Below are 13768 nucleotides of genomic sequence, written 5' to 3'. Positions count from 1 at the left end.
CTTTGGCCGCACATGCGTTTGTAATATATGCAATAGCATATGCTATTTAATTTATAAATTACGTATACCTTGAAATACAACTAACATAAAGTTTTGTGAACTGCAATTAGATGTGATGGGTAGAGATCCTCAACCAACACCAGCATGTGTAAAAATTGAAGAATCATTCAACAATTAAACCACAAATTAGTTAAAACTATCTAAATCGTGTGGTGAAACATTTAGATATACAGAGAAAACTTTGTTGATCGAAATATTTCACAACAACAAAGGTACACATATACAGAGAAAACATTGATTATTCTAGTTTTCTGAAGCTTTTTGTTCCAATTATTTATTCTTTTCCACTTTGAAAATAACCGTTTTTGTTAAGCAATGTATTTGAAAAGTGTAATCCAGTAGATTAGAGAATGAAATATTTATTGCTAGAGAAAAATATTATTCATTTCAACTTCATACCGTTTTTGGACCGATGTGATATATATATTCGCAATTCTAACAAATTGGACAATGTGGTTCTCTTTTTCATCACATATTCCACACAAACCAAACCATGAACCCTAATCATCATAAACCAATCCTACTCATATTCTTCACTCTTCTTCTCCAACTTCCAAACCCTATCAATGCATCACCATCCCCACCCATAACGGCTCTTTACGCCTTCGGCGACTCCACGGTTGATTCCGGCAACAACAACTACATCCCAACTCTTTTTCAAAGCAACCATCCACCTTACGGCAGATCTTTCCCGGCTAAACTCTCCACCGGAAGATTCTCAGATGGAAAACTCGCCACCGACTTCATAGCCTCCTCTCTAGGTCTCAAACCCACTTTACCAGCTTACCTCAACCCGTCAGTCAAACCCGTTGACCTTTTGACCGGCGTTAGTTTTGCCTCGGCCGGAGGTGGTTTAGATGACCGGACGGCAATGATGTCGTTGACTTTGACCATGGACAAGCAATGGAGTTACTTTGAGGAGGCAGTACGTAAGATGAAGAGTGTGGTTGGAGATTTGGAGGCTAATCGGGTGATTAAGAATGCTTTGTTTGTGATTAGTGCGGGGACTAATGATATGATCTATAATGTTTATGATCATGTTCTTGGGAGGTTTATCTCCGTTTCGGATTATCAAGATTATCTACTCAGCAAAGTCGAAGCGTTTATCCAGGTTAATTTAGCTGCGTTCAACTTTTAAGTTTTAATTTTTTTAGATTATAGACTAATTATCATAGAAAATAACCCCATAAACTAATCTATATAGAATTATATCTTATATATTAAAAAAAAAAAGAAATGTCCTAGTCGCATGGATCCCACCCATTAAACTACTTAAGGGTTAAGACTTAAGAGTCTTAAGACCCATACGGCTCCACGCATTCTTCTAATCCAACAATCATATACACTTTTTACTATTCTTATTTTTGGACAAGTATTTGATAACTTTTCCAGTATATATTATAGTATTCGTTATGTACTGCTAAATCCTAAATAGTGTTGTCCATTTCAGTATTTCCCTCTTTCGTTTGAAAGTTTATTTTTTAAAGTTCAAGAGAACCAATGATAAAATTTAATTTTAATAAACCACGTGCTTTAGATATGTAATTGATTACTGAACAGTATATTCGAAGTTGAAATGTTAAAATCTTTTCAATCATACGTCATGTATTTCTTCTACACTTGAAAACTCTAAATGGGCCTTAGCTCAAAATTTGCGTTTTTGCTATTTGTTCGTCAAATATTTTATAGGCCCAGTTTTGTATGTAACTTGAGATATTTCAGGTCACTGAGGCCCATATACTATATCTGCTATCTAATCATACTCTCATCTCAGATCACAGAGAAAAGACGGAGATACATGCATAGTCAGCATAGTCTATGCTGCATAGATATCCAAAAACAGCTACAACATCTAAATACTAACGTGTATTTTAAAATCTTACTAATGCTTAACAGAGACTACACGACGCAGGAGCACGAAGGATTACAGTAGCTGGACTACCACCAATAGGATGCCTTCCAGTGCAAGTAACACTTGGTACCATTACTATCCCTCGCATCTTCCATCATCGGATCTGCACGGAAAATCAAAACGCTGATTCTCAGCTATACAATCAAAAGCTACAGAAGCTAAACTTCCGTCTAAGTCAAAGGCTTCCAGGCTCCAAAGTTCTTTACCTTGACATCTACACTCCATTAATAGACATGATCAAACATCCTCATAGATATGGTAACTAATCTATGTTTTATAATACACAAATTTTGTTAGTTGTTGTGTGATTTTTTTTCCAATTTGTTTATTTTGGTATAACTAATGTAGGACTGGAAGAAACATTGGTAGGATGTTGTGGGACGGGGCTGCTTGAGGCAGGACCTCTATGCAAGCCATTGTCTCGGACTTGCGAGGATGTTTCAAAGTACATGTTCTTTGATTCTGTGCATCCATCACAGAAGGCTTACTCTGTCATAGCTACTTACGCCTTTAAAAAGTTGTTTCCTCTTCTCTAATTTATTTATTTTTCTCATTTGCGGGTTTACTGTTGTAATTAAATGGACATCATCAAACACCGTCTCCACATCATTCTTATCCAGCTATATGTCTAATTGACAAATATAACCTTTATTTTGGTGAAATATTATGGTTATGCCGCAAATGCATTTTGACTGAAAATCGATATGGATAATGTAACCATTGTAAACTCTACAATCAATTATATAATTTTGAAAAATCTATTATTATAAAATTCTATGAGAAAAAAACACTAACACTAAAGGCAAAAATGATTTTAACGTTACAAATATGTTTGACTTAACAGTATACATGTAAAATATGTAATATATATTGGTCAATTATTAAGGCTTAGGAAGAATATTATACAACAAAGACACATGTAGGTATACACAAAACAACAAAAATCTTCCATAGTTTTGATTCCCTGAAAAATATGTAAATATTCTCAAATATAGAATACAATATGTCCAAATCTTATTCAAGGCCCGAGATGATAAGAAAACGATTATATGCGAATTACAAATAATTTGTTGCCTATCGAGGAGATCAAGAACATCTCTCTGTCAAGTACATCTGTCTTCTTGTCTTTCTCCCCCAAACTTTTCTTAAAGAAAGTCTTATGAGAGAAGAAACAAAGTTTGTATGCAGCAATAGATCCAGGTTATCTTGTATCTCATTTTGACCCAAAAAAGAAACAAAGTTTGTAAAAAACGGTTTCATTCTAATATTAAAAGAGTGCATGGTATTGTCAGAAATCATTACAAGAGTGATGCCAAATTAGAAATGGACTTTAACTTTAATGTGATTACTTTGGTTGTAACATTGACAAATTTGGCTCATGCTCTAATGCAAATAGAGATGGACGATTGCATGTATAATCTCCACTGATTTTACGTTGATGTAAATATTTACCCACATGATCTCCTTCTTAGGGAACAAAATATTGGCTTAGGATACTTGTTGTGTGAGAGTGAGTGAAAACGGGAACTACACATACATTTGTAACGTCTCACAACAAGACACAACCAAGGCAACGTGCAATGTCTTGTAACCCTGAAAACCGTATAACTCGCAAATCTATTTCTTGGATACTACTATTCAGAATAAAAAAATTTCTGCTCACAATTCGATCACAAACATTTATATTTAACAAGCATTTAACATCTTGAAAAAATATGTGGAAAAAGGACAAATAACGTTTAAAAATGTCTCTATTATTACCTTAGTTATGGGTCTTGTCACAAGTATGCAACGAATGATAAACCACAAAGAACCGTCTTCCATCAACAAGTACCTCAACATCTCACTTAGAATATACGTATATATATGTTGCAGTATATATTCATAAAGTGAGATCAAGGGGACTTGCCAAGACCGAAATCTTTCTCTTTTTATGATCATTTTGATCTTCTTTCCTAATGGCTCGACCATGCTGTGATAAACTCGATGAAGATAATGAAAGAGATAACCGCTTGCTATCTTCATGCTCTTTTTCTCCCTCTTCTAACAAGCATTCTCCAAGATTGTTGTGTGTAGGAGGTACCTTAAGGGACAAGCTTAGATCCAAATCTGGGTTCGACTTATTGTAGTCACCAGATAATAACAATCTTTTCCTCTTCAAGTCATTCTCCGTTTCTTCTCCCACTCGAGGATTGTCACTTTGATGAAAGTTCAATGTCACAGCAGTATGATCTTGTGGTTTTGATGGCATCGAAGGATTAGGATTGGAGGGGAAGCTCTGTCCCCATGATTTGTTAAACGTCTTCATACCTTCAAGAAAACTTCTATGACTTCTTGGAACAGCTTCACCTATACCATTGCTGGCATGAGCCGCTTCACGAGAATTGGTTCGAAACGAAATAGTTTTGTTTTTATCATCAAGAATACTATTGCTAACTCCATGAAATCTCTCGCCAAGCTGTGAGCTAAACAGTGTTTGTCTTGTTCTTGTATTGTCTCGTGCCGTTAAGCCTCTCCAAGGGCTACGGTAGACCTGTCGTCTATGGTCGATCCACGAACCGCCACCGTATCTGCTAATCCAAGTTATATAATTAAACATTAGCTTTAACATATATGTAGATAGAAGTTATAAGCCAAAGATTTTGTAAATACCCTAAACTAGTAGAAGGCCCTTGATCAAAACTTTGTAGCATTGGAGGTTGGCTAAGGTTATAAGTGTAACCAGCTCCGTGTTCAAAAGAAAATCCTTGATCTCCTGAAGTAATAATAAGAAGAAAAGAAACCAACATCTTTCCAATTTCAGTTTTAATATTTACGATCAAATTCCAAAGAAACCCTAATTCATTACCTAAAAGAAGTAAATTACCTTGATTTAGGTCATCGATCTTCTTGCTTCTGTACATCTACGTAAAAATAAAATAAAAATAAAGGTGGAAATATGTAGTTTTAGATGGAACTCTAGATGATGTATATAGATATAAAATATATGTGTATATGTTTGCAAACCTGAAGATGGCTCTTGACATGGGCAATACTTAGCCCCTTGACGTTCATCAACTGAAGAACAAGCTTCGGTGTTGCTCCTGCTCCACCAAAATCATTCAAAGAAAAAATGAAATAAATATCAACAAGAAACCCTTAAAACTGTAGATCTTTCATATATATAAATATGCAATGATCTTAAATATTGATTCAAATATAGAACTGAAACTCAACTATCTGGTCCACCCAATCTCTCCACAGCTTGAAGAAAGCAGAGATGGAGCTCAGGTGTCCATCGCAGCCTTGGAGTCTTTGAGCGGTTGTATGGCCTCACAGATCCACCATTTTTCTTGATCTGATCATTATTATTATGATGATGTTGACTCCCACTCTCTTCCACATAGCTATTGCTAGATGGGCTCTGATCTGCTGATCTCTCTTCTTCATCTTCCTCTTCTTCTTCTTCTTCTTCTTCTTCCTCTTCTTCATCTTTGTCGTTGTCTTCCTTCGTGGTGGTTGCTTTGAAGTTGTTAGATGGACAAGTTTTGGAGTTTTCAGAACTTTGGCTGCTTGGTGTCATCTTGGTCTCTAGCTCTTTGGCCGCTTTTGTGTTGCTTGTTTTGGGGTTTGAACCTTTTTGGTCTACCTTGGGGTTCTGTGGACAAAGTTCAATCAAAGGTCACACACTAACACATATATGTGTTAGGAATTTAAGGTGAAGACTTTTGAAGGTCTATGTGTATGACTTTTTGGATGCTCTTGTATCCATCATTCCATTTTTTTCCCTCTGGCGTCTCTCTCTCCAACTCTACATATGTATGGAAATATATGTATATGATGACAACGGATATTCTAAATTCTATTTTAACATATAGTTTTTCTTCACAATAATGGTTTTCTATATTTTTATATACATCTTAGGGAAAGATAGATCTAGTTTTACACCTCATGACAAAAAGGGTCCTTTAACTTCTATTAAACATTAACTGTGCCACTTCAGTCATAAAAGAATATTTTAATAACTTTTTTTGTATACTAAAAAGATTAAACTCGAATCTATTAAAGATACAAACTTAATCTTTCCAATCTCTGGATGAGAAGTGCACGAAAACTACTATACCACCACCGATGTGTTTAATTTACAAATAATAATTATTAAGTCAGTTCCTTCGATTTCAAATCTCGTGACAGGGAAGTGAAAATAAACTCTAAGGAGTAGATATAATTTCTTTAAATATTCACACTGTTTTCATTTCCGTGGTAAACATAAAAATGTTTTTCCTAAAATAGAGATCTATTTTAATCCTGGGTAAAATAGAGATCAGCCTGTTCGTAATACCCTTTAGCGACGCAAATCTAGGGTTTACAAATTTTTGTTTAAAAACCAGTTACCGATGAATCGAGTTACATATGCTTTCATTTGATTTTATATTTTTGTTCCATTCGAACTAGCTTTTGCAATATCGGAAGAAGGAAACATTGATGAGGCATACACATTAATTAGATAAATGAAATTTCTTCCATATAATATCATTACAACTCATAAATTAAATTGACTAAAAAGCAAAGAAATAAATAAAAGGGGATGGTTAGGGGGATGGGCTCGTGACTTCAAAGCCGAAGCTGTGAAGCAGAAAAAGAAGAAACCCAAAAGCATAACTTCTTTTTGTGAGAGAGTGAGAGAGAGATAGGAAAGAGAGAGAGGAATCAGACAGAAGTTAAAAGGTGCTCGGCTGGGCTGTCTTCACTGAGAGACACGAGAAGAAAATATTGCTACTTGTTTCTGTCACCAACGACAATCACGGATTTGTCTCCATCTCCACAACTCTTACTATTTCATATTATCTATAATTATCTACACATGCATGCATCTCTGTCTCTATATACATGCAAAATGTACATCTCTCTTTTCCATATGTAACCCAAATAGGTTTATTTTTATTTTATTAGAATATTGAAACATCACAGTTTAAGCTGATAAATCACATGAATTCTCCCGTATCACAGAATTGATCTTTAGATTTAAACGAGCAATTGATTTAGTTTAGCATTCAGGGGTGAGTTCCTAGTAAATAATAAATACAAAACTATAGATGTCTAAATAGTATCCAACGAAAGTATAGATTTCATATAAACATTCAGAAAAATGAACGTTAAGCTTAAGAGCTCGAATCTTCAATTAATTAAAATTTTTACTTGATTTATATTTTTAAAGTAAAATATATATTGTTTACATTTGACATTTATTTTTTCTTTGTAACAATTATTTTATACAAAAGTAGTTAACTACGAATACTGGTCACGTTCCATAATCAAGAAATGAAGAAATAAACCAAACGTTAAACTGATGTATAAATATGTGCAGTTAGGTCTTCTCAGATCATTTGTATAATACAATAGTATGAAATTGTAATATATTAAATCCTTTATCAAAAAACAAAAGAAATTGTAATATATTAACCCAATTGTATATATATTCTCTAACGAAATCAGAAGAACTTTTCGTGTAAACGACATGCAAGTACCGTGTCAAATTTCATGAATGGTGACCAGATATAATGCAGAAGTCATCGGTCAAACAAATTAGGTATATGGCATTTCTTTCATTTTTCAAAATCTTCTTTTCTTAGAAGCCCAATGTCCAGCCGTAATCGTACTCGTATCTTTCGTCGTAATTATTAATTCTTAGTAAAAATAAAAATTATCCTATTTAGGTTTTATAGGCTCGACATATAATTATTTACGTAAGAATAACGTTCTTCATATCTACCCTATGCAATCCTAGCTACATCCATCCTCAGGCAACCCATGAGCAATTAAACGACCCAACAAATACCAAATGCTAATAATATCAATTACGCTATAATATAAAGTTATAACTTACAAAAAAAAGACTTATAAGCCGTTGAATGTTGACCAATACACTAATTCATTCTCCTCGATACATATAGCGTTGATCAAAGTCTTCGTGTTTTGTGTTTTATGGAATCTCTCAAGCTTTTCAATTTTCGGAACCTATCTATGATAAATTTTTTTTGTAGACAACTAAGTTTCGGAACCTAAGATCTTTTGAATCATGTAGAGTTTGGACTAAAGATCTTCTGAGATTGTAGAAACTATAGTACACACTAGAAGTCTAGACCGAAAAAAATTCCAGTAATGTCATATCAATACTTCAATAATGTGTATCAATACATATATTTTAAATTAAACGATGTGTTAACCAAAAAATATTTTAATGGGAAAGAATAAGTTGGAGATGAATATAATAACATATGGGATTTGTACGTATTATGCATGGGTTTGCATGAAATAGCCACTGCAGCTAAGTAATCAATCAGTATGTATGGCCCAATAGTTTAGGCATTGAAACCACAATTGCATATTATATTTATTCAGTCATTATTATATCGTTTTTTTTTCTGAATTTATTATATTACCCTGAGGACAAAAGTCGTGTTGATTTTTTAAAAAATTATAGAAACGAATAAAGTTTGGACCTCTTCTCGGGAAAAAGGCATTTTCGGATGTTTTCAGAATTAACTAGAGTTGACAAACGCACCGTTTTGGTAAGTAGAGGAAAAGTGCGATATTGAGGGCGATTTTGGGGCTAGGTTTCCGATGCTGAATTCGGCCGCGCCGCCGGGTTCTCCTGCCTCTCCGGAGGTGGATTTGAGTGAAAAGGAAGCTCGGGATGAAGGTTCTACGGTGGGTTCGTCCAGAGAGGTGGGGGAAGCGAAGAAGGTGGTTCCGAGTTGGGTATCTGTAGCGCAGGACAAGCGTAGTCTGAGGAAGTATGATGTTGAGGTCGCTAATAAGGATGGTCTGCTTTCGGTGGAGATTCCGGACGAGGTGCTAGCTAGCTCAACCCCGTTGTGGGAAGATTTTGTGGTGGGTAAGTTTCTTGATTTGTCCCCTCACGTAGCGAAGGTGCACATGGTCTTAAACAAGATTTGGAAATATGGAGATGAATCTGCAAAAGTTGAGGTCTTTGAGGTAAATGCAACAACAATGAGGTTCAGGGTCTCCAACCCAAGATCTAGAGAGAAGATCTTAAAAAGGGGCATGTGGAACATAGTGGGGGTTCCTATGGTTGTCACGAAATGGACGCCGAGAACAGAAGAAGAAAGGCAGAAGGAGGAGGCGATACCTATGTGGGTTCACCTTCAGAGAGTCCCACTCCACATGTTCTCTTGGGAAGGTCTCAGTGTTATTACCAGTGCAGTCGGTTTTCCAGTCAAGCTCCACCCGGAGACTCTTGCCTGTTCAAACTTTGAGGTTGCGAAAGTCTTCGTAAATGTAGACGTATCAAAGCCGCTGCCTAGGGAGATAAGCTTCACCAAAAATGGAAAGGAGTTTGCGGTAGATTTCCACTTCCCATGGCTACCAACGAGATGTAAACTATGCGAGAAATGGGGGCACTCTGAAAAGGTCTGTGTTTTAAAAGAGAAAGACAAGGTCCATGAGTCACCCCCAGTGGTTCCAGAAGAGGAGAAAAAGAGGTTGGAAACTGTTCCGAGCAAGAATGTGGACACGGAGGATGCCGCTGTAATACGTGTGGAAGAGGTCGCAGAGGCTGTTGCGCGAGAGAATGAGGTTGAGGAGATAGCAGCCGTAATCGAGGAAGATGTGCTCAAGGGGAACTTGGAGATAAATATCGTAGTAGGGGAATCAGAGGCTAATGCCCCAAAAAATGGTGAGCAGGAAGTCAATAATGGAGAGCAGGGAGTTCAGGGAGAGACAAATAAGTGGTTGCTGGTTTCTCCATCAAAGGCTGGAAGATCTCCAGTGCTTCTCTCACTGAAGAACCAGGTTGCGGATTTCCAAATCTCGGGTTCGAAGTTCTCAGTCCTAAGTAATGAGGATGAGGAAGAGGGCGAAATCAAGGGAGATGGGACGCAAACTCCTACCGTTGAGGAGTCCCGTATCAATATAAACCCGGTCACTGCAGAGGAGGAGGACGATGGAATCAATATCACTCCAAACCATGTAAAAGAAAGAGCAGGAGAAACAAGTAGGAAAGGGGCGAAGAAGGAGAAGAAGGCTAAGTCACAGGATGCGAATCCACTGGCTATGAGCACAAGGTCTTCTCGCCGCTATCTTTAATATGTCAAGTTTCTTCTGGAATGTGCGCGGATTCAACAAACCTTTGAAGCATTCCGTGGTAAAGAAGTGGTTAAGTAACAAGGAGATGAAGTTTGGATGTATATTGGAGACTAGGGTGAAGGAAAAGAAAGCCGAGAAGATATTGAGTTCAGAGTTTAGAGATTGGTCTGCTATAACTAACTATGAGCATAGCAGAGGAGGTCGGATCTGGCTACTCTGGAGGGATTCAGTTTGTATGACTCCGGTTTTCAAAACGGAACAGCTGATCACTTGTTCTGTTGCGTTACAAGATGAGGAGGAGTTCTTATGCTCCTTTGTATATGCAAGCAATGAGGTAGAAGGTAGGAAGGAGCTGTGGGGTGATCTTTGCCATCACTCTAACTCACCCATGTTTCGCAACAAAGCGTGGATGATCATGGGAGATTTCAACGAAATTCTTGAAGGAGACGAGCATTCAGGATTCTCAAATCTGGCAAGTCTACCGAATGGCATGAGAGATTTTCAGCAGATGGTTCTCCACTGTCAACTCTCTGATATGGGTTACCAAGGTCCGAAGCTCACTTGGTGTAATAAGAGAGAAGAAGGATTAATCTGTAAGAAACTCGACCGGGTTTTGTTAAATGATGAGGCGCTGCGCAGATTTACTGGCGCTTACTCCGTGTTTGAACCGGGAGGTTGTTCAGATCACATGAGATGTAAGATTCAGCTGATTCAGTCTAATGAGAAAATTCAGCGGCCTTTCAAATACGTCAATGCCATAGGGAGACTGCCCAACTTTCTTCCTATGATACAGGCATATTGGGACTCGACTGAGAAGCTGTTTCACTCCACATCGGCAATGTATCGTTTTTCAAAGAAGCTTAAGAATCTGAAGCCTCTCATCAGGGATCTAGGCAGAGAGAAGCTTGGTAACCTCTCCAAAAGAGCGGAAGAAGCACACGTCATCCTCTGTGAGAAGCAGAAGCTAACCCTATCTGCTCCTAGTACCGAGGCGATTCAGGAGGAAGCAGAGGCTTATGAGAAGTGGCTTCAGGTAGCGGAGTTAGAGGAGGACTTCCTAAAGCAGAAATCTAAATTGCATTGGTTGGAGGTGGGAGACCAGAACAATAGGAACTTCTATAACTCCATTCGATCAAGACAAGCACAAAACACCATGCGGGAGATCAAGTGCCCTGATGGAAGTGTGGCTAAAAGTCACTCCGCGATCAAAACTGAGGCAGAGAGGTTCTTCTCAGAGCTCCTTAATCAAACTCCGAAGAATTATCAAGGCGCCTCTGAAGAAGAGCTAAGAGGTTTGCTAGATTTTGTTTGTACTTCGGAAGATTGCAGAGGATTGGAGGCGGAGGTCTCAGCGGAGGAGGTTAAGGGGGTACTGTTCGCTATGCCCTCTTATAAATCCCCAGGTCCTGATGGATTCTCTAGTGAATTTTACAAGACTGCTTGGTCGGTGATAGGTGCGGACTTTACAGTTGCAGTCCAATCTGTGTTTAAGATGAGCTTCCTCCCCAAAGGGGTAAACTCAACCATCCTAGCCCTTATACCCAAGAAGACAGAGGCTTTGGAGATGAGGGACTATAGACCCATTGCGTGTTGCAATGTGATCTATAAAGTGGTGTCGAAAATCCTAGCTAATCGTCTTAAGGTAATTCTCCCGAGGATAATTCTAGCCAATCAGTCCGCGTTTGTGAAAGGAAGGCTACTTATGGAAAATGTACTACTGGCCTCTGAGATTGTAAAGGATTACCACAAGGATTCGATCTCCCCACGGTGTGCGATGAAACTCGACATTTCAAAGGCTTTTGACTCCGTTCAGTGGTCTTTTCTTCTCAACTGTCTAGCTGCAATGGGGTTCCCTAGTAAGTTTATCCACTGGATCAGGCTATGTGTCACCTCCCCTTCGTTCTCGGTTCAAGTTAATGGCGATCTCGCCGGGTACTTTCAAAGTACTAGAGGACTGCGACAAGGCTGTTCTCTCTCGCCTTACCTGTTTGTCTTATGCATGAATGTATTGTCGCATAAGATAGATAAAGCTGCAAGAGATAAGAAGTTTGGCCTTCATCCCGGCTGTCAGTCCATTGCTCTCACACACCTTTGCTTCGCTGATGACCTTATGGTGTATGTAGAAGGGACCAAGGCATCAGTTGAAGGAGCACTCTTGGTATTTGACGAGTTTGCAGTATGGTCGGGCCTTTCCATCAGCCTGGAAAAATCTACTATCTACTTGGCAGGCACTGCAGAAGGGGAAAAGCGAAGGATCTTGACAGATTTCCCTTTTGCGGAGGGAGAGCTCCCTGTTCGGTATTTGGGTCTTCCTCTCTTAACTCAAGCTATGAAAAAACAAGACTATCTACCTCTCCTTGAGAAGATCAGAGGTCGCATTTCTACCTGGACGAGCCGTTTTCTCTCCTATGCGGGCCGGCTACAACTGCTTAAATCTGTGCTGATGAGCATTGTCAATTTCTGGCTAGGTGCATTTCGACTCCCAAGCAGTTGCATCAAGGAGATAGAGCAGCTATGTTCTGCGTTCCTTTGGACTGGGCCGCAGTTGAAGTCCACAGGTGCAAAAGTCGCATGGACAGAGGTCTGTAAGCCTAAGTCTGAAGGAGGATTGGGGATCAGACCTCTAAAAGAAGTGAATCAGGTCTATGGTTTGAAGCTCATATGGAGAATGTTCACAGGAAAGTCACTTTGGGGCAAATGGATTCAAACCAAGCTTCTAAAAACGAAAAGTTTCTGGGAGATTAGTGGGAAAACCCAAGTTGGATCTTGGATGTGGAGGAAGATACTGAAGCTGAGAGAGGTGGCAAAAAGTTTTCACATGAAAGCAGTGGGCAATGGTCGACATACCTCTTTCTGGTATGACAGGTGGTCTGGTTTGGGCGTGTTGTATGATCTATTGGGTGATCGAGGCACAATTGCTATGGGAATTAGGAAAGCAGCCACTGTGGAGGATGCCTTTCAGTCTTTACAGAGGATAAGACGACATCGAGGAACCGTCCCCAATGATATTGTTAAGGAGTTGGAGATTATCAAAGCAAAGCAACTGAACGACGTGGAGGACGTTGATTTGTGGAGGTGGAGCTCAGGCCTTAAACCAAGGTTCTCAACCCGCGAGACTTGGACGCTATTGAGAGAGCCTACTGCACAATGCCCTTGGGAGAGGAGTGTTTGGTTCCCTCAGGCCACTCCAAAGTTCTCCTTCATGACTTGGATTGCGATGAGAGACAGGCTTTCTACAATGGATCGTGTAGCTAGTTGGAGTCAAGGAATAGATACCACATGTGTCCTGTGCAAATCTGTTCCTGAAACGAGAAACCATCTCTTTTTTGAGTGTAGTTTTTCCTCGAAAATATGGGATCACCTGACCAGAGGGATATTTCAACACTCTTATACTCAGGACTGGGCGGGTATTGTAGAGCTGGTCTCTGACACGAGAATGGTAAAGAAGAAGCTCTTCTGTCTTCGATATGCATTCCAAGCGGCACTATACACGCTTTGGAGAGAGCGTAACAAGCGGAGACATGGAGAACAGGGGACGCCTATACAAGTCTTGAAGAAACTGTTGGATAAAGCCGTCCGCAATAAGCTCAGCATCGTGCAGACTAAAGGCCTGAAGGGTCTAGAGGGACTCCTTCAATTCTGGTTTGAGACTAGAATGTAAATATTTTTTTGGAAGTTTTGAGAGTTTATAAGTAGCAAGGTTTAGCA

The 13768-nt window shown here is 38.8% G+C and overlaps 2 protein-coding genes across 3 annotated transcripts; one reads left to right on the top strand and one right to left on the bottom strand.

The window, feature by feature from the left end:
- Positions 1-429: 429 nt before the first annotated feature.
- LOC106450255 (GDSL esterase/lipase At2g40250) lies at positions 430-2591 on the top strand. Its single transcript, XM_013891901.3, has 3 exons — positions 430-1171; positions 1957-2230; positions 2321-2591. The coding sequence occupies exons 1-3, from the start codon at positions 554-556 to the stop codon at positions 2506-2508; spliced, it is 1080 nt and encodes a 359-aa protein (XP_013747355.2). The 5' UTR covers positions 430-553; the 3' UTR covers positions 2509-2591.
- A 986-nt stretch (positions 2592-3577) lies between these two features.
- Positions 3578-5828, bottom strand: LOC106447436 (two-component response regulator ARR1). 2 transcript variants are annotated; one of them, XM_022718400.2, is made up of 5 exons: positions 5189-5828; positions 4979-5055; positions 4839-4875; positions 4625-4727; positions 3578-4545 (listed from the first exon to the last, which is right to left on the bottom strand). In XM_022718400.2, exons 1-5 carry the CDS (start codon positions 5532-5534, stop codon positions 3855-3857), a joined length of 1254 nt encoding a protein of 417 aa, XP_022574121.2. In that variant the 5' UTR covers positions 5535-5828; the 3' UTR covers positions 3578-3854. The 2 variants fall into 2 exon arrangements, with proteins under 2 accessions (XP_022574121.2, XP_013744808.2); XM_013889354.3 differs by having other exon boundaries at positions 3610-4542.
- Between the last annotated feature and the right edge of the window lie 7940 nt (positions 5829-13768).

Source organism: Brassica napus, chromosome A4, assembly GCF_020379485.1.
Source record: "Brassica napus cultivar Da-Ae chromosome A4, Da-Ae, whole genome shotgun sequence".
Lineage (NCBI taxonomy): Eukaryota > Viridiplantae > Streptophyta > Magnoliopsida > Brassicales > Brassicaceae > Brassica > Brassica napus.
The sequence above is the reverse complement of the archived record's forward strand: the minus strand, read 5'-3'. Positions and strand labels throughout refer to the sequence as shown.

Bases quoted from the DNA above. Each gene is read 5' to 3' on its own strand.
- LOC106450255 (XM_013891901.3), top strand. From the start codon at position 554: ATGAACCCTAATCATCATAAACCAATCCTACTCATATTCTTCACTCTT. The intron at 1,172-1,956 runs GTTAATTTAGCT...AATGCTTAACAG, and splicing joins AAGTCGAAGCGTTTATCCAG to AGACTACACGACGCAGGAGC. The intron at 2,231-2,320 runs GTAACTAATCTA...TAACTAATGTAG, and splicing joins CAAACATCCTCATAGATATG to GACTGGAAGAAACATTGGTA.
- LOC106447436 (XM_022718400.2), bottom strand. From the start codon at position 5,534: ATGACACCAAGCAGCCAAAGTTCTGAAAACTCCAAAACTTGTCCATCT. The intron at 4,876-4,978 runs GTTTGCAAACAT...ATTTTTACGTAG, and splicing joins ATGTCAAGAGCCATCTTCAG to ATGTACAGAAGCAAGAAGAT. The intron at 4,728-4,838 runs GTAATTTACTTC...TTATTACTTCAG, and splicing joins GATCGATGACCTAAATCAAG to GAGATCAAGGATTTTCTTTT.